Source organism: Mesitornis unicolor, unplaced genomic scaffold, assembly GCF_000695765.1.
Source record: "Mesitornis unicolor isolate BGI_N332 unplaced genomic scaffold, ASM69576v1 scaffold211, whole genome shotgun sequence".
NCBI lineage: Eukaryota > Metazoa > Chordata > Aves > Mesitornithiformes > Mesitornithidae > Mesitornis > Mesitornis unicolor.
Window position 1 is genome coordinate 125,661 of NW_010164236.1, and position 17,619 is coordinate 143,279.

Below are 17,619 nucleotides of genomic sequence, written 5' to 3' on the forward strand. Positions count from 1 at the left end.
ATGTAATCTGCTATCCTGTCTCTGTTTTTAGCTAAACACATGAGTTTTTTAGCTAGAAGCATCCACCAGGCGTATCCTGGAACCGATGTCACGTTGTGCCTACAGCAACGGGTATCAGGCCGTTATTTTGGAAGATGAGGTGGTGTTTCCTGCACACTGCAAATGGGAGATGGTCTGTTTTCCTGCACAAAAACTTCTCCTAATTTTTAACCTTATACCTTGAACTATAAGGCTTTACTATTTCTGGAATTTGTTATTAAGGGATAAGGAACACAGGTTTTTATTTGTGTAAATCAATACTTTCTTATTTCCTGTATCTATCCCAGTGATTTCAGAACATGCTTTTTTATTATAGGTAGTATAAAAATGAAAAATTCTGTTGAGTTTTTCATTTGTGAACTTTATAGATAATGAAACATTCCCTTTTTTCTTGCATTTGAGACAGATGTAATGATCTTCTTAATTCCTCTTTAGGACGAGTTACTGTACATTGCTTGTTTGGGTATTGTGTAGATTGAGCGGGCTTCATCATGTATTTGGTGGATAGCCTGTGCAAACCAATTTCAAGTGGCTTGCATAAAGTTTACAATGGTTTGAAAACTACAAATGCAATTCACTATTTTTAATACTTTTATACCGTTATCTTTTCCAACTCCAGAAATCGTAATCCTGCCTTGCAAATAGGAGGGCTTGAATCACCATAATTAGCAAAGATAATTGCTTGTTTTGTGCATGTGAAATTTGCATGTTCATTACAAGCAACTGAAAAACATGAAGGGAAATTTAAGCTTTGTTAACATGACCAGCTTCAGTGCTGGATGGGGTCAAAAAAGTGAATGTAATTTGTGGTGACCCCCTTTGGCAGCAGCGATACCAAAGCACTATCTCCCATCCAGAGACTTGCTTGAGAACTGCGTTATTCATTATGAAATATGACAGTATCTTTGCCTTTTACTGTCTGTAGATAATTAGACCCCATGCCCTGATGGGAAGTGCCTGAGTGTGGGAGCATATGGCATCCCGGAGGACACAGGGGTTGTGTAGCACAGGTTGCTTCTGGAGGTCGTAGCTCAGGTGCTCTTTGGCAGCCTGTTCTGGGGACTCTTCCCACTTTTTACAGGTTATTTTTCCCACTTTTCCCACTTTATCCACATGTGTTTTCCCTTCCCTGTTTTCAGGATGCTGGAATTCACAGGGTGAAACAACACATCCAGTGTTTGACAGCGAGAAGGATTTCTCTCAACTCCCATAACGTGCTAAATAAATATCTGTGGCGTGGTCCAAGATCCCACAGCACTTCAGCCAGCCAGACATCTTGATTTGCAGTTATTTTTGGTAAAGGCAGAAGTAGATGTTGCAGACTGATGTAGAGTCAGCTGAGGGGTTGCTAATCTCTTGCGTGGGATGTGTTTCTGCTGTAGCCATTTGGGAGGAGTAAGATGGGCAGTTGACTTCCTCTGGAAGGATGTTCAGGCATGCTCTGTGGCAGACCAAAGCTTCGGCGTTTTTCCGAAGGTTATGTGGACAATAGAAATTCCTGAGAAATGTGCACCACGTTTCTGAAAAAAATACGAGAAAAGGGAAGGTCAGGAAATGGCTGAAGGTCTCTCAAGGTGTTTTTGTGTTTTCTCAAAACACGCACTGCATGTTTCTGTATGTCTGATAGCTTTCCAAGCCCTCCTTGTTCCTCCTTCGTGGTTCTTCAGCTGTTTATTAAGTGGTTGTGTCTTTGAGTTTGAATGCAGGCAGCAGCTCTACAGTGGTGTATTTGGATGTAAAATTCAGCTCAGTCCTGTGGTCCCAAAGCACAGTATCGCTCTGTGGGGAAATGTCACTCTCCAGACCTTTGCCTGAAGATCTGAATGATTTAATTAAGGACGTTTGAGGAGAGTGGAGGCTGCCCAGGCTGGAGAGTAAAACTTGTGTTGATACTGTAGGTGATTTTCCCAAAGGATTACATCGAGCTGGTCAATGCCAAGGTGTTTGAGGACCAGGATTTTGACAGTTTGCTTGCATCACTGAGCTTTCCCGTTACAGCAGTGCGGTCCCTGCCACGGATGGGATCTCTGTGACATCTGATCACAGGGGACTGTCCATGTCCCTGACTCCTTTCTGTGCCTTACCTCGTAGAGGAGTCCAAAATCTCAACCAGCCTTTTGGGGCCACCTCATGACGAGGATGCTGCTTGGTGGGACGCTGGTGGGTCGTGCTGTGGCCGGAGGGACGTGGCCAAAGTGCCACTGCAGGGATGCAGATGGACAGGCAGGGTGAGAGCGAGTCAGTCACAAAACTCCTCTGTCTTGCAATGCTCCTGGCAAAACGAGAAATGCATTATCTAACATCCAGGGCTCTTTACCAAGGTCTGTGCTGTAAGTTCAGCAACTGCCTGGTCTTCTTCAAAATCCACATCTGAGCATCTGTCTTGATCTCCCCTCACGTGGGTGCTGCGCTGCCTCCCAGCAGACACCATGGATGTGCGCTGCCTTCCAGTTTGGATGCTCTTGTCTTCCAGGCTTTGCAGCATTCGAGTGCAGATTTCCTTTGCCTTACTTAGTTTCAGGAAAAAAAGGGGTTTGTTTTGTCTATCCTTGCAAGTGCTAAAAAACTTTTAAAACCCTTTCCAAAAAGCTGATTTCTTTTAAGAAACGAGCAATTGAAATTGCTACTCTTCTCTCCTCCTGTCTGACGAATTTATTATCGCCTGTGTTTAGTGCCCAGAAGTGGGTTTTGACTTGCTTAAGACAGGGAGAACTTTCTTCCTTTCATCTACTGCTCCATTAGTTCCTATTGGAGCCGCAGTTTAAAAAGTTAATACGCCTGAGTATTTCTGCAGATTGCATCATTTTCAGTGTTTCATAACGATATGGCAGAAGTAATTTGAAACAGATAACAATAGTGTAGTCTGTTTCAGAATAATCATGATTTCCTTGTCATTAAGAGGTCTGTTAGCGGGTGGAGGAGGAGGAGTTTTATCTGGATGAGTTACAGATCATATGGTGCGATCGGGCGCCTTTCCCCCCCTTCCCTTTTCCTTCCCGTGAAATTCGCAGTGCTGGACTTTGGTTTGGATATGAAAGGATTGGATAGTTTCAAACTCCTGTCTGCACAGAGCAGCTCAGCGCTTCCAGATGGTTTTAATAAGGAGCCCAGAACTGTCGCATCAGCAGCCGATGGCCCGGGCTGCAGCTCGCATCGCTGCTCCACTTTGAGCAACTCGTGGAAATTTAAAAAAAAAAAAAAAGACTTATTAACTCATTGGAGTAGGATTTTTGTTACTTAATCTTTATCCTCTGATTGTCTGGTGCATTGTGTTTTCTGATAGTAAATACTATATACTGTGTAAACATGCATATGGGATGCAAGGGACTGCCCTACTGAATGGATAAAAGAGACTGGAAACTTTTCTTCTGCCTCGTCTGGGCTGAGGCTGCATTCTGCGTCTGTGTACGGCTGTGTGCAAGGCAAGATTTCCAGCTTGAAACAATGCAGCAAAAGCCCCACCTAATGTGGGAAGGGAGTGATGGTCTCCCAAGGGGGGAGCGTGTCTGGCACATTATCTTCTCCTTGTTTATATTGCGTTTCTCCCCACCCCCTTCAACAGCAGAGTCTGGAAGTGAAGATGAAATGGACTTTGGGTGTCTGTAGTCGTCACCGGCCGCCTGATCTTGGCTGTGAGTCAGGAACATAACCACAGGAAGACTCTTGGAACAAATGAGGGATTTGGAAGCTTACATTTGAGAAGAAAAAGAGAAGAGAGAGAGGGGGATATTTTTTGCGGGTTTGTTTGTTTGTTTGTGTTGATTATTTCCCTCTGTGGCTGAAGGCATAGAGGAGTCCAAAGGGATCAGTTGGCAATCTTTACTAGATCAAGACACATAATTACAGAGGAAGGCAGGTCATCATCTTGATTCACAGGTAGGGCATGGATGTGTACTGAGTCCTAGGACAGGTCCTTGTGCCCAGAGTCACCCTGCCTGGCGCTGGCCAGCTCTCTCCACCTCCCTGCGCCTTGCACCTGAATTTTATGTTCCCTCCTGCCCCATGAAGGCACGTGTTGGGTTACCTGTGGCTTGAGGCCATACCAAGATTTTTGTGGATAGCTCGGAAAAATTGGCCTCCTCTTTCTAACTTCATACTGTGAAGGTTGCACATCTCCCAGTGCGTCTCCCACCTCTTTTGGCTAGAGATATTTCTCCTTACCTGTAAGAAGGATGAGATAACGTGAGCTGTAAAAGACTTGGTGTCAATGCAGCTCCAAGTCAGACCTATGGCACTGTCACAGTGGTGATGCTCACACCTCAGTCTCCTCTGCAAGGTGGGCATTGCTCGAGCCCTGACCCTGAATCTCTTCCTGGTTGCCAGAGAGGTTCTGTAATTCAAAGGTTGAAGCCCATTAAGTGGAGCGCTTTGACAGAGCTGTGCAGATGTCGTTTGGATAAACCTCAGCTTTATATACCAGCAGCCATCATTACATTGATGTGAAAACAAACTTAACTGCTCTATCAGTTAAAAAAATATGGGTGCTCCATAATGAAACATTAGAGCATCATCGAAGTACAGCAACTGCAGCAAATTCCTTTACCTGAACTGAATTCACACACTTTGTTTATAGGTTCCTGCCTTGTAAATTTAGATTTGAGGAAATCCCTGCCTTTTATGGTAGTGTTTGAAGGGCTGGAATGCTGTCACAGCCATTTCTGATTCCTCATCTCGACAGGCACATGATTGCTGGGATTCGTTACTTGTGGAGAAAACTGGTGGCTCCAGAAAGTCCCCAAAGCACTACCACATTTTGTGTGTGTACTAATACTGAAAGCAGAAGCTCTTGTTGTTGAGGAGAAGGGAGTCATTGGCTGTGATCTGGGGCAAGGGATTGTAGCTGAAAGAGAGCCTCATAGAGGAGATCCTCCTCAGTTCAGCTGGTGGTGTGGTGAAGATGAAGCTTTGGGTTGTGAGGGAGACACTGGAGCCTAATGAAAGCAGGGGGAGACACCTCGTGTTGACTAGGTAAGAGCATTCCTGTGTCATTTACTGGGAGGAGCTGGTCCACTGCGAGTGCCCAGCCTGTTCCAGTGCATGAGGACATGATCATGGTGCGGTGCCCGAAAGCAGCCCTTTGGTTGATGCCACTGAGCCATGGTGTAGTCTTGGGAAAAGTCACCCTTCTCGGCTTGCTTAGAGTCTGCTAAGTTTAGAGGGTGATTATGCTTTTGTGTAATCCGGCTGTGGATTGGGGATGTCATATCCAGGAGAAGCCGAAATAGTACTTGGTGTTTCAGTGTTTTTTACCAAGTAGGCACGGAGAGAAGTCAGTTCCTGTGTTACTCACAAGCAGGCTGCTGGTGCAATGTTTTTGGGTGGCCAGAGGCCTGGGTAGCACTGAAAAGAGAGGAGCTGGAGTGTCTGCTCTCTGTAGATGGATTTAGACCTCCTTTGGAAGGCTCATCTTGCATGCAAATGCCAAAAACTCGGTTTTTATCCATTTCGGCAGGTTGCAGGTTTGAGTCGCCTTTGCCAGAACTTGAGCTGGTGGTTACAAAGCACCTCATAGAACCAGGGGACCAGGGCCACCCTCCAGGGCTGGATGAAAAGGCCTCCAAACCCTTCACAAAGCTCTGCGAGTGGAGCGGATCCCAGCAGCAGGAGGTGGGTCCGTTCCCCCGGCCCCGCTGAGGACGGCTTTTGGAGGCCTGCAATTAAATGCAGGGTTGATACACGCCGTTTCCGATATCTGTGTTTCCTGCTTTGCAGTACAGGATTAACAAATCCTATGTGTTCCACCTTTTCTGCCCAGAAAAGCAGCAAGTTCTGCTCACTGCAAACTCCCCACCACAGAAAACCCCCTTTCCCCTTTTCTTCTCTTCCCCCCCCCCATTAACCACCCCCATTCCCTTTTGAATCGGTGAATGAGAGAATGTCTAAAGCCAGGGAAGTATGGAAAGATTTCATCCCTGGAGAGGTCAGGGTGGGGTGGAAAGCGGAGGGGGCTGCGAGGGGGCAGTTTGAAAACAGGAAACCATGTGGCAGTGTGCACGCAGGGCCCAGCTGATGTGAATGAGCTATTGAGAGGGGAGAGACGCTCCCTCTGGCCCCGCATTGGAAAGATGAAAAAGCTTTAAGAGTTGGTTTGGGGTTTGGTTTTTTTGTGGGTTGTTTTTTTATTTTATTTTTAATAAGAAAAAAAGCTCTGGCTTTCAGGCTAGAATAAAGAGGGAAAATTGTATTTTCTGGAGAGCAAGTCACTGAAATCTTTTGCTCTGTGTGGCAAACAAAAAAAGTAACTGGCCGATTTCTTCTTTCTTTCGTTCTTTTTTTTCTTTTTGCACTGATTATATCATAAGTTTCCCTTCCTGTTTTGGGGAAGAGTTAAGCCTGAAACTGTCTTTCATTCACCTGGCCTGGGGGAGAGGGAAGAGGCTTTTTGCCTCTCCGAAAACACGTCCCTTTGCTTCTCAGGCTCTTTTTGGACCGAGCAAACACACGCCGAGTGCCTGCAGCCGGAGGTGGAAGAGGCTGGCAAAGAAAAGCTGCTTTTTCTTCCCCCTTCCGCCTCTTTTTTTTCCCCTCTCTCAAGCGATGAATCATGCTCCTACAACTGCAAAGAAATTTTGAAAGCTGGGAGAACACTGGTGCAGGACTAAAAAGGCAAGTAGTGACGTCCCAGCCCAAATCAGGAGGGAGTGGCTTTATTTCATTATTTTCTTTCCTTTTGCCCTGTGCTGTCATTAGAAATTTAAACTTAATGCAAAACCAAGCCCTTCTGCCTGGTGAACAGTGGACCGACCCGAAAGGAGGAAAGTGCCTTTTTTTGTTGTTTCTTTCGGTGCACGAGGGTGTGAAAGAACGAACACGTTGGTGGCAGTATTTACGTTGGATACGGTGATCGGCTGTTTTCTTTTCTTGCTGAATTAGACTCGTTGTGGCTGAGCCTACCTTCTACCTTCCCTCTCGGAGCGTTGGGATTCCTGCGGCACACATCTGGCTTTTGTTCTCTTTTTTGGGCAGGATTTTCATTCTGGTGCTTTTTTGGATATCAAAGTTGTCTGGAAAACATTTTTTATTATTATTATTACCGTAACAGGAAGGCTGATACCATTCTTAGCAGTTGCAAAAAAAATTATCCTATATGCATAAAGCTCTCTTCAAATATCTTCTGTTCGCTCGAAGTTCCTGCGTTGTCTGTATAAGCAAATCTGTTCTGAGAAGACTTTATCAGCTGGTCACACTCTGGGATTGTCCTTTTCCTGTTAAGAGAGAGGCTGCTGTGGTGTGCTGAGACACGGGGACTCCTGCGAGCACCTATGTGAGAGGTCTGGAGCGTGCTCGGCCGTGGTCAGCCTGGGGTTCATGCTGGGCTCTGCTCCTCCGCTCCCGGCTTTTTGGACAAAATGTACGAGCGCCACAGGCGGCGATACAGCCTGTGCGACATCTCCAAGGTGGACAGGACTGTAGATGTTGTGTTGTTAAAGGTATGATGCTTGTGTACACTTATTTTCTGGGTTCCTTTCCCCAGTGGCTCGATCTGTTCCCCTCTGTACCCCGAGGGGGAGCAGGTGGAAGAGCTCTTGCTCTGTAGCATGGAGATGGCTTTGGGTGCTACCAAACCATTTCATGCCAAATATCCTGCAGTTGGCATTTCATGCCAGATATCCCTGCAAGCAGATAATGTCTTGTGGCATGCAATCAGATACCGTTTTGGCACGCTTTCTCTGGCCATCTTCCCTCTGCTATTAAACGGTCCCCTCCTGTTTTTCCACCTTCACTGCTTGCAGGTGGGTTTTCTGTGTAAGGTGCCCTTTGGCAAAGGGTTGTCATTTCCCCTGGTTGCTTTTGGGATTGAAATGCTCATGTGGGTCCTCCTTTCCCTCTGTTTTTTGTTTGTGTTTGAAGGCTGTTGCAGTCGATTTTGCTGTTTGGGTGCGAGCTGTGTCTGGGGATGGGTTGGAGCGAGAGCCAGGAGTGGCTCTTGGCTAATTGTCCCAGCGTGTTCCTCCTCTAATCTAAAATTAGCAAGCGCTCCACCAAATGGCACGATGGCAGTCTGGGAATGTCCTGTCTCCCTAACAGCTTTTTGGAGCTTCAACAGTTTCTTGGCAAAGTGGATGGAAATCGGAAAGCAGCCAGAGGGACTGCAAAACACAGCCCAACTTTGGGATCTGAACTCCTGGAAGAGCACTTCCCTTCCCTCTCCCTTTTTTTCTCTCTTCTTAGCTGAGGCAGTGGGTTTCTGCTTGGTCCAGTGGTTTGCTTTTTTATGATTTTTGCTTCGTGCCCTCATTTCAGAATTGAGAACATAGCAAACTTTTATTTTCGGATAATTCTTGTTCTACTTCATCTGCACTAAAACAGACCTAGCACTTGTTAACTTGTACTGATTAGGAATAAAAATGTTTTCCTTTAATTCAAGATATCCTTTGTTTTTTGGTGAAAGAAATAACCATAACTTGCTTTCTCTACCAACTCAATTTTGTGGAGTTTTTTTGAACTCTCATGTTAATGACGCTGGTTGTGGGTTGAATCCCATGGTATTCAATCGCTAGACACTCTGAGTCATCTGAAAATGCAGACATATGCAATGTGAAATGACTGATTAGTAATTCTTGGGAGAAGACCTGGTACCCCTGAAGACCTCAGTTGCTAATATAAAAATCACAGTCTTTTTCTTTCTAAAGAATATCCCAATGCTTGTGTTGAAATGTAATTCACTGTAATTGTCTGACTTCAGTATTTCTGATGTCATCAGTTCCCTAAATTAGTTTTTGTTCGGCAAAGCTTAGATTTTTGTAACAAAACACGGCTCTTGTTAGTTCCCACTAGTATTTTCCTAATGGAGTTTCAAAGCCGTGGGTTACAGTGTCTGTTCCTGCAAATGACTCAGTGTCCATACATGTGTGCGCACGCATTGCTGCTCTGAACATGGGCTGTGCAGGCTGCAGATGTTTAAAGCAGGAGGCTGCTAGTGACAGCTGTAGCTACAGTCAACTTTAACTCGATTTTTTCAGTTGTTCTTCATGTTTTAGCTGGTTTCTGTAACATAACCAGTAAATGAAACTGATTTTTGATGCTGTGGGGATCCAGGCCAGCACTGGAGTGCGTCAGTGGCAGATCATCTCTTGACGTTAATGGGAGTTGGATCAGACCTTAACGAGGGAGCTGGGGGGGTGGGGTTTTTTCATGGGTTTGTTCTTAATTAAAATACTTAAATAATGCTGAACCTTATGTTGGTCACCATATTTTGGCGAGTTAAGAGGACAGGGCTTCTTAAGTGTCAAGTATTGAAAAGCAAGTAAATAGCCTTACAAGGAAAGCAAACCCAAATAGGAACCATTAAGAGAGTTTGTTCTGAATGAAATTTTAACGAGATACCTGCAAAGCCCCAGAGAGCTTTTAGTTTGGCCTACAGATCCGCTCTGACAAGCTGCCTTTTCTTTGACTGGTAGATGAATGTGTCCTTTGCTTCATTTTAAGACTGAGAGCTCAGTAACCATGACATAGGAAAGAAAAACAGCTGTTGGAGGAGGACAACTGGAGCAGGTTCTGAACAAAGAAGATCTTGTGTCATTTTGGTTACTAAATGTTTATAGACGGCATTTTATTTGCATTGATTGCAACCGTTCTTAGATACAGGCCCAAAAGAATTTTGATTCCTACTGCCGATGCTGCAATGCACGTGTCTTCTGAAGGGTCAGCGTGGTGGGGCTCACATTTTCCATGTTTAGGTTGTGCCTGAAATAGTGGCTTGTGGAGTTATGAAAAAAACCCCAAAACCCTCAGCAATTTTGAGGGCTGATGCACACAATTATTTTTAGCTGTAGCATTGTTCCTTCCTCTTGCCCACATAGGAAAAAGCAAGAGACAGCGGGTAAATCAGTGTCCTAACATTTATGTCAGAGGTAGGACTTCATCTTTACATCAGCAAGATGAGCTTGGTTACTGAGCGGAGCAGTTTGCCAGGGAAGCCTGGATAATGCAGAAATAGCATAAAAAATTGCCATCATCTTTCCTGCTGGGATCGCGTTGTGGCAGATGAGGGGGAAGGTGTGGGGCAGGCGGGATATCTGCTCGTCTGAACAGTTTGAGCTCTGAGCAGCTACGTGCAGGGTAAAGCAGTCTGCACTGCTATTCCAAGACCCAAAATGGGAAGTCTTAGTGTGCCCATGTGTGAGTTGGCAGCCCCATCTCATTTCTATGTTGTGCCTGCTACCACAAATATAGCTATCTAGGGACAGAATATGGATACCACACTGGCTGGCACCTTGCAAATACATGTGGAGTTAGGCAAGTGTTCAGTCTGGATGAACAGGCTGTGCTGTGCACAGTTAGAAAGTAAGAACTGGGAGAAAATAAGGGCTGGGCTTGCTTTGAGCATGGGAAACTGAGCCATTGAAACTGGAAATGTTTTGTAATTGTTCATTGCCTTTCACCTTTGTAGATGAATGCTCAGACTGTTAAGTGTAGGCAGAAGGTGTGAGTGTTTTTGTAACTGGGGAAGCGAGGTTTGATTTAGCTGCTCTTGGGGTGAAGTTTGTTGCTACCAGGACCCCAGTTCTGCTGGTGAAGGGCGACATCCCAATGCCAAGGGCTGGAAAGTGTTCATGAGGCCCACACTGCCTTTCCCAGCTGGGGCATTGCCAAGGGAAAAGTGCACTCTAGGAACTCAGCGTTGCTCTTGCACCACAAAGTGCTGATTTATTCAGTCATTTAAAATGTCCCGTGGTTGTAGGAGCCTCTTCTGCTGTAATCCTTTAGCATAGGTCTCTGTAGCGCTGCTCCCTTGTTGCTGTCAATGAGGTCACTTTGGACCTCCGTGAAATAATGGTGTCCTGGTACGGTGTCACCAGTTCTAGCAGAGGTGAAAGGCTTGATGTAGCATATTCACAGTGCTAGAACATAAATATCTGCAGAAATCCTTGCAGAAATGCAAGTGTTGTCCCTTTGTCCCTTGCGGCATACACTGAAGAATGATCTTCGTGTTCCTCATCTGCCTTGCAAAACCCTCACCTAAAGTTTAAGCCAAGAAAATACTCGGGGAGATTACAGATATTTTAAATTTAAAAAAAAAAAGATAAATCTGGAATTTGTAAGCAAATTAATGTTGTCTGGCGAGATGGTTGTCAAAGCAGTGACTTTTGCTTTTAATGTGAGTTTTGTGTATATGGAGTTTGTTTGCATCAAAAACCGTTGAAGAAAGGTGGTGGAAATTTCTTCCCCAGGTGCCCATCCCTCGTGCTCCCATTGAAAGAGGCTTAGAGGAGCTTGAAAGGTGTGTTTTGTGAAGGGGGCGATTCAACTGGTGCTTCAGTTTCTAGTTCAGGAATTAAAGGAGGTGACTGGATTATTCCATCAAAAATGGCATCATAAAGTTTTAAAGTTGCTCAGAAGAAGCATTGAATTCCAGTTACGTGTACAAATTTCTTCAGTGAAAACCATCCTACCAGAAATTTCCAGGAACAGGTGGTTTGTAGGGAAGAATTAAGATTTGCATTAAAATTTCAAAAAGAAATCATTGTATAATTTCAATCATTAAACAAATTAGTTATAATTGCATTTAAAGTACTGCTTGTTTTCTGCTGGTTTTGTTCTTCAATAGATAGTTTGAATCTCTCCTAGTTTAGTTATTGCTTGGTATGGTGTACAAGTACTTAATGATACACCGAGCAAGCTAGAATTACTGTGCTAAGTATTTTCCTATGTGCAGTGGTATCTGGTTTTAGCTGCAAGGTAGAATTTAGTCTGGAAGCTGGGGGGAAAAAATGGAGAGAAATGGAAACTTGTGAATTTAGGACAAAGTTAAAACAATATGGGGGGAAGATGAAACTCTTGAGATTTGCTAGGAAATTAAAGTTAAAATCATCTGGTTCCTTCTGCTCTGGAGTTGTTGATTTATGTTGCTACCAGTGGGGCTGACAAGTGCAGACTTTTAAAATAGCAGAAGATTTCCTGAGAGGTCAGTGTGTTTTCTTTGTTATGAAATGGAAGGCAAGAAGAGTTAAAATAAAACCACGGGGAGAGAAAAAGGACTTTTCCATGGTGGAAACGTAGGAGAGGTGCATGGGAGGCAGGCAGGGACTGGTCCCTGATGTGAGCGTAGCAGGCTCTGCCAGAAGCAGTCATTTTTGGGAGGTCTTCTGGGAAGGAGGTCCTGGTTTTTGTGTGCAGGCACTTGGAGGGGGGGGGGGTGTGTGAGAACTCCTTGTCTAGGATTGTCATGCAGGGAGAGAGGAAGGAATTGGGGCTGGGAGGATCACTCATCATTACTGCGTGGTGAAGGACATCCCAGCACCATCTGCCTTGCAGGTTGGCCAGCGCTGTCCTTTTCTTATGCAAAAAGGTTTCTGCATTAAGTCACTTCAAGTTTCAGATTAAATGTCTGGAGGAAGATGTCTCTGAGAGTCAGGAAATACATCCATGTGTCCCCAGAAAGAGCAGTCAAAACTGTCTGCTGCTTGCAGCTCCAGCTGGTGTCCTGAAGCCCTCTTTGGACACTGCAGTCTGCTCGGTTTCACAGGCAAACAGAAAATCCTTTGGGATTCAGTTTTTGGTGCCTGGGGATGTGCTTCCATGATTCATTCTGTGTCTGAGCTGCAGATAAAAACATTCAGGCTTCTGCATGGAAAAATAGCTCGTTCTCTCCTGGCGTTTTTACAAAAACTTTGTTCCCAGAGGCTGTTTCCTATTCTCTTCTGCCATCTGAACACCGCTGCATCCTCTGCTCCTGCCACAAAGGCTTGGGATGCCCAAAATCGATGGGCTATAATCAGTGTGGGCAAGGCAGAAAGTGCCTGGGGGTTTTATCGTCTTCTGTGGCCTGTGATCCTGTCACTGGACATCTCTCAGCAAACAGAGGCGAGGGGAAGAAGGGAGGAATAGTTTTGTTGCATAGGACACACAAGACATTGCAGATTTCTTTGCACTGGTGCATTCCTCAGCCCCTGATGTTCGGGTGCTTTTGTAATGATATTTTCTCTGCAGCCCTTAATGTCTGTACCTAGGTGCTCGTCCCAAATAAATAAGAGCAGAATTCAGTCGTTGAGGAGGGATCCCAGTGCTCACTCCTGAGCTATGGGGTTTGCGTCTTGAGTATCTGTGGACCACCCAGTTTCCTGCGAGCACGCAGTAAACCTCCCTCAAATCCTGTCTGGGCTCGTTTTGGCATAGGGAATACTTGTATGTAGTAGTGGTTTCCTTTGTTTGTATTTTGATGATGATTATTATTCTTGAATTAGGACTACTGAGATATAAATACACAGTTCCTAATGTTTTGGTTTGTACATAATCAGGTATATCTGAAACAGCACCTTAAACCTCAGTGTTACTCTCTCATTACTTTTTTTTAATAGAGAAAACCAGACATTTTCAATACTTGGCAAAGTCACAGGGCAGAGGAGAGAGCTGGCTGGGTAATGGGAAAAATACTCAAATCTTTTTTGAAAAAATGCCAATGTCTATAATGCATTTTCAGTGAATGACTCAATTGGTTCTATTAAAGGAAAAAATATAATGTTAATTCTACCTAATATAGTATATTCTAGTACCGATCAACTGATAGGCTTGAACCTCCTCATATTTTGCTTTCTTAGTGCTAAATATTGAACAGGATATTTAGTTATTGATTTCCATTAGTGGATATCAGTATAAATCAGAAGTAGTTCCCTTAAATTTGATGGAGATGCATTGATTTAGGAGTAAGGAGGATCAGGCTCAATATGATGAGGAAGGAGTTAGGTGCAAGCCAGTCAGAAGGAGGCAGAATTTGATTTTATATCTAAAATGGGTCGTTCCTTCATTTGTGTGGACTTGAGCACATTTGCATTTGTCCTCCTCTGGGTGTTCAGGCTCAAGGTTTGCCTTTAATAAAATGTAAAGTAGTGCAGTGTAAAAGAGACTTTGTTTTGTCTAGAGAGAAAAGAATATTGACGTGATGCTTATCACAGTCATAATGTGATATTTATTGACTTTACAGCTCTTTTAAGACTTAAAAAGTATGTATATATAAGAAAAATAGCCTGTAAAACTGCACAGAGGTGGGTGGGGATGTCCAAGCAGGCGATGTGCACTGAGGTCTCCCTGAGACCTGACTCTGGTAGAGCATGAGGTCTCCTTCACCTCTTCTGGGAGACTCCTGCTCATTTTTCCCCTCTCAGCTCTTCTCTGCTCCTACCCTGTCGCCCCAGCAAAAGCTGCTGACTGGGGAAGGTCACGGCATCCTCGCTGCTGGGGGATGTTAAGGTCGTGATGGATTAGGACCTCTCAGGTTATAGTTGAGCCTGACTTGGAGCAGCAGTAAGGGACAAGCTGACCTGTCAAAGGCCTTTCCAACCCCATTCTGTCATCGCAGAAGCATGGAGGAGGACAAAAGCTAAGGAAGAAAAATGTGCTGTAGGAAGCAGCTGACAGGTCTGGGGGAGCAGAGCGATGACTCTGCAGTGAGGTGAGCGGAGGTGCTGGCAGGGGCCCCTCCATTGGGGGTGCAGCCAGACCGGTGAGGAGCATCAGCCAACGATTGCAAATAACAAGTCCCATGATCTCAGCGAGAAAGGGAAGAAGACGTGGGTCAGTAGACAAAACAACATGTCAGGTCAAGGGTAGGAGAATTTTGGGTTTTCTTTCTTTAAAAAAAAAAAAAAAAAGGGGGGGGGGGGAAGCATCACATGAGAGAAAGGACTGAGAATCCGGCAAGGGACTGCAAAAATGGAGCCAGGACCATGGAGGAGATTTGAAGATGGGTCAGAAGCAAAAAGTAAATAGTAAAAATTTCCTATTTGATAGAGAGAGGGAAAAGGAAATACTTTGAGGAGAGAAAAGGAAAACCAGACAGGAGAAATAGTTGATATGTAAAATCAAAATGATCTATTTCAGTAACACTTTTTCTTCACAACGTAACACGTGAGATCCTGTGTATTCTGGCAGGTCTGAGGGGAAACAACCTGTAGATTTTGTAACATGGGACATAGGATCATAGAGTGGTTTGGGTTGGAAGGTCCCTTAAAGCCCCCCCAGTCCAACCCCTCCCATGGACAGGGACACCTCCCACCAGCCCAGGCTGCTCAAAGCCCCGTCCGACCTGGCCTGCCCAGGTGAGATTTGGTTGTGTTTGACAAATGGAGATGTTTTGGCTGGGAGGAACAGCAGAGCTGCTGGAGGAGAGAGAAAAACAGCTTCCAGAATCTACCAGCTGTAGGCAGAAGTGATGGGAAGCTTATGTTGGATGAGCCAGGGGTTGTGGATAGTAGATTTTAGAGTCAAAATGTTGGACAACATAACCTGAGTGAGGAAGAGTAAAGCAAGAGGCAGACAGGGGAGAAGGCTGAGAGCAGCTTGGTCATCTTAGCTGAAAGACTGGAAGTCACGGAAAGGTTGAGGGACAGGGTGAGGTGATCAGGACTGATGTCAAAATAAACCATGTGATGTGTCTTAGTGTTAGAATGGGGGTTTCTAACCTCATCGTCATTGCAGTTAATGCAAACACAGGGCATTCATTCTCATTCTCACCATGACCTGAACACTTCCCTAGCCCTCATTTCCACATTATCAGAGTGCCATACTCTCTGTAAGGTAACTGTCTTACAGCAGTATGTGTGGTAAGGGATTGCTGTTCTACAGGTAGTGAACCAAGGCATGAAGCAGAGCAATATCTTGCCTGCAGTCCTGCTAAAAATGGAAGTGAGAACTGAAGCCAGGTTTCTTCGGTCCTTGACTAGTAGCTTAAATGCTGGCTCATCCTCTCTCTGTACTCCTGCCTTGGGCAGGAGCCACCTTGAAATCATACTTTCCATGGAGAAATAATTTTTTTGGCGTATTTTAATGGTTTGTTTAGCGATGCTTAAAAAAAATGTCATAAGATACTTTTGAGGTTTTTATTATTTGGACAGAATTAAGCCTATTAAGCCATAATGATATATCTGCTGGTGGATGCAGAGTGACGTTACAGAAGAGGCAAATGAGATGTTAGTGAGAGTGGCCTGTCTTTGATTTGCTCTGGTCTTTTTTTCAGATAAACCGTGAAAGCTGGTGTTCGCTGGAGCCATGTCCTGATTCCTCCCTGCTGGAACGCAAGCAGACGCGGGAGTCTCCAGGTGAGCAGACTGGGGCTCCGGATGAGCAGCCCTGCGGTTCTCTTCAACTTTTCTTTCCTTCTTTTTCATATTTTTTTTGACATCCTAAGCTCGGCAGGGAAAATACATAAACTGAAGAAAATCTGTAGTGAATCTGCTGTGAGTCACTGTTAGCACATGGTCATAGCACTTGACTTGCAGTGAGCTGTGTGGTGTGTCACCTTCTTAAGTCATTATGTGTTTAAAGAACAGCAGTATTTTGATTTTTTTTGTTTGTTTGTTTTAATTAACGTGAAAGGGGTGGTGGGTGACACAGACAGAGTTTCTAGCTGAAACGATAATACACTAGGAAAAAAAAGACAGAAATTTAAACTCCTGAATCCATATTTAGGTCCAATTCAGCGGCTTGTTTGTTTTTTTTTCCCTCTGAAAGTTGCCATGATTTCCAGGCTTTGGGAAGCAGGAAGATTGTTCAGAGATGTCGTTCCCACACCCTGCCCACCAGCCCTGCGTGCTGGCTGGTGCTTTCTGACTCTTCACAGGGACAGAAAATCTTGTCTGGGCAAGTTTGAAAGAGGGGTTGGTGTCCAAGATAAGAAAAAAGCATTTCCTTTAATTGAATTATGCATGTTCGAAACAAATAGAGTAATTTATCCAGGCCCAAAATAGTGTCTGTGCTCGGGCTGTTCGTAGAGAGGACAATTATTGCCTTGCTGTCATTACAAGCAGGGGTCTCAGCTGAATCCCCTTCAATTTATCAGAGAGTCTTGAAAGAAAATCGGGTTTGAATGTGACTGTCGATGTGAAATTCAAACCCAGTTTTTTAAGGGCATAGGCTAAGAAGGGATAATGTGGGTGACTGACCCGAGGGGTTTGTTCTCGGTAGAAGCTATAGCTCTCATCAAAGTTAGATAAGTGGGGTTTTATTAAAAAAAAAAAAGGTGTTCTGTTTAGAACAGCCACGGACAGTGAAGAGCTGTTTCAAGATTGTTTTACAGGAGAAGCTATGGTATCACCATGCTGCTTCTTTCCTAATTGTGTCCCCAAATCCCTTGCCTCTTGGTATGATATTTTTGCATTTCACGCAAGAGCTACCGTGCTCCATTTGGCTGCAAAATGACGTGTGGTCATTTGACTTGCCAAATGTATAATCATGTATTCATATGGATCAATACTAGTTAGATACTTATTAATTACCTAAAGCAATATCATACTATAGAAATATAATATGTAATTGAGTAGTCATGTGTCCAAGTATATGTTCATAACTATAGTAATGCATCTGTAGCACAAACACGAAGACAATTGATTAATTGTGCTTTCTGGTTGGACTGAAGCAGCAGGAAGATTTTGGACTCTGCAGGTTCTGGCCTTTCTAGTAATAATATTGCCACTGCACACACATCTTTCTGTGGTGTACAGTGGTGCTGGACAGTGTAGAGAGAGGGCAGGAAAAATCTAGCAACACCTAACAGCAATAAAACCACTAGCTGTTGTAATACACAACTTAAGAATACACAGCTTGATGGGAAATAAGGTCCTTTTCACCTGCTAAATAATCCTG

The 17,619-nt window shown here is 44.4% G+C and overlaps 1 protein-coding gene across 1 annotated transcript in view; it reads left to right on the top strand.

Annotated features, from left to right (window-relative positions):
• Positions 1-17,619, top strand: part of LOC104548246 (A-kinase anchor protein 13-like) — a gene marked incomplete at its 3' end in the record, with an annotated part of 87,088 nt that overhangs the window by 34,293 nt on the left and 35,176 nt on the right. Inside the window, exons 7-9 of the mRNA XM_010194216.1 lie at positions 1,953-2,004; positions 5,492-5,646; positions 15,995-16,076. Coding sequence (XP_010192518.1) covers positions 1,953-2,004; positions 5,492-5,646; positions 15,995-16,076 — 289 coding nt within the window. The remainder of the gene's footprint in view (positions 1-1,952; positions 2,005-5,491; positions 5,647-15,994; positions 16,077-17,619) is intronic.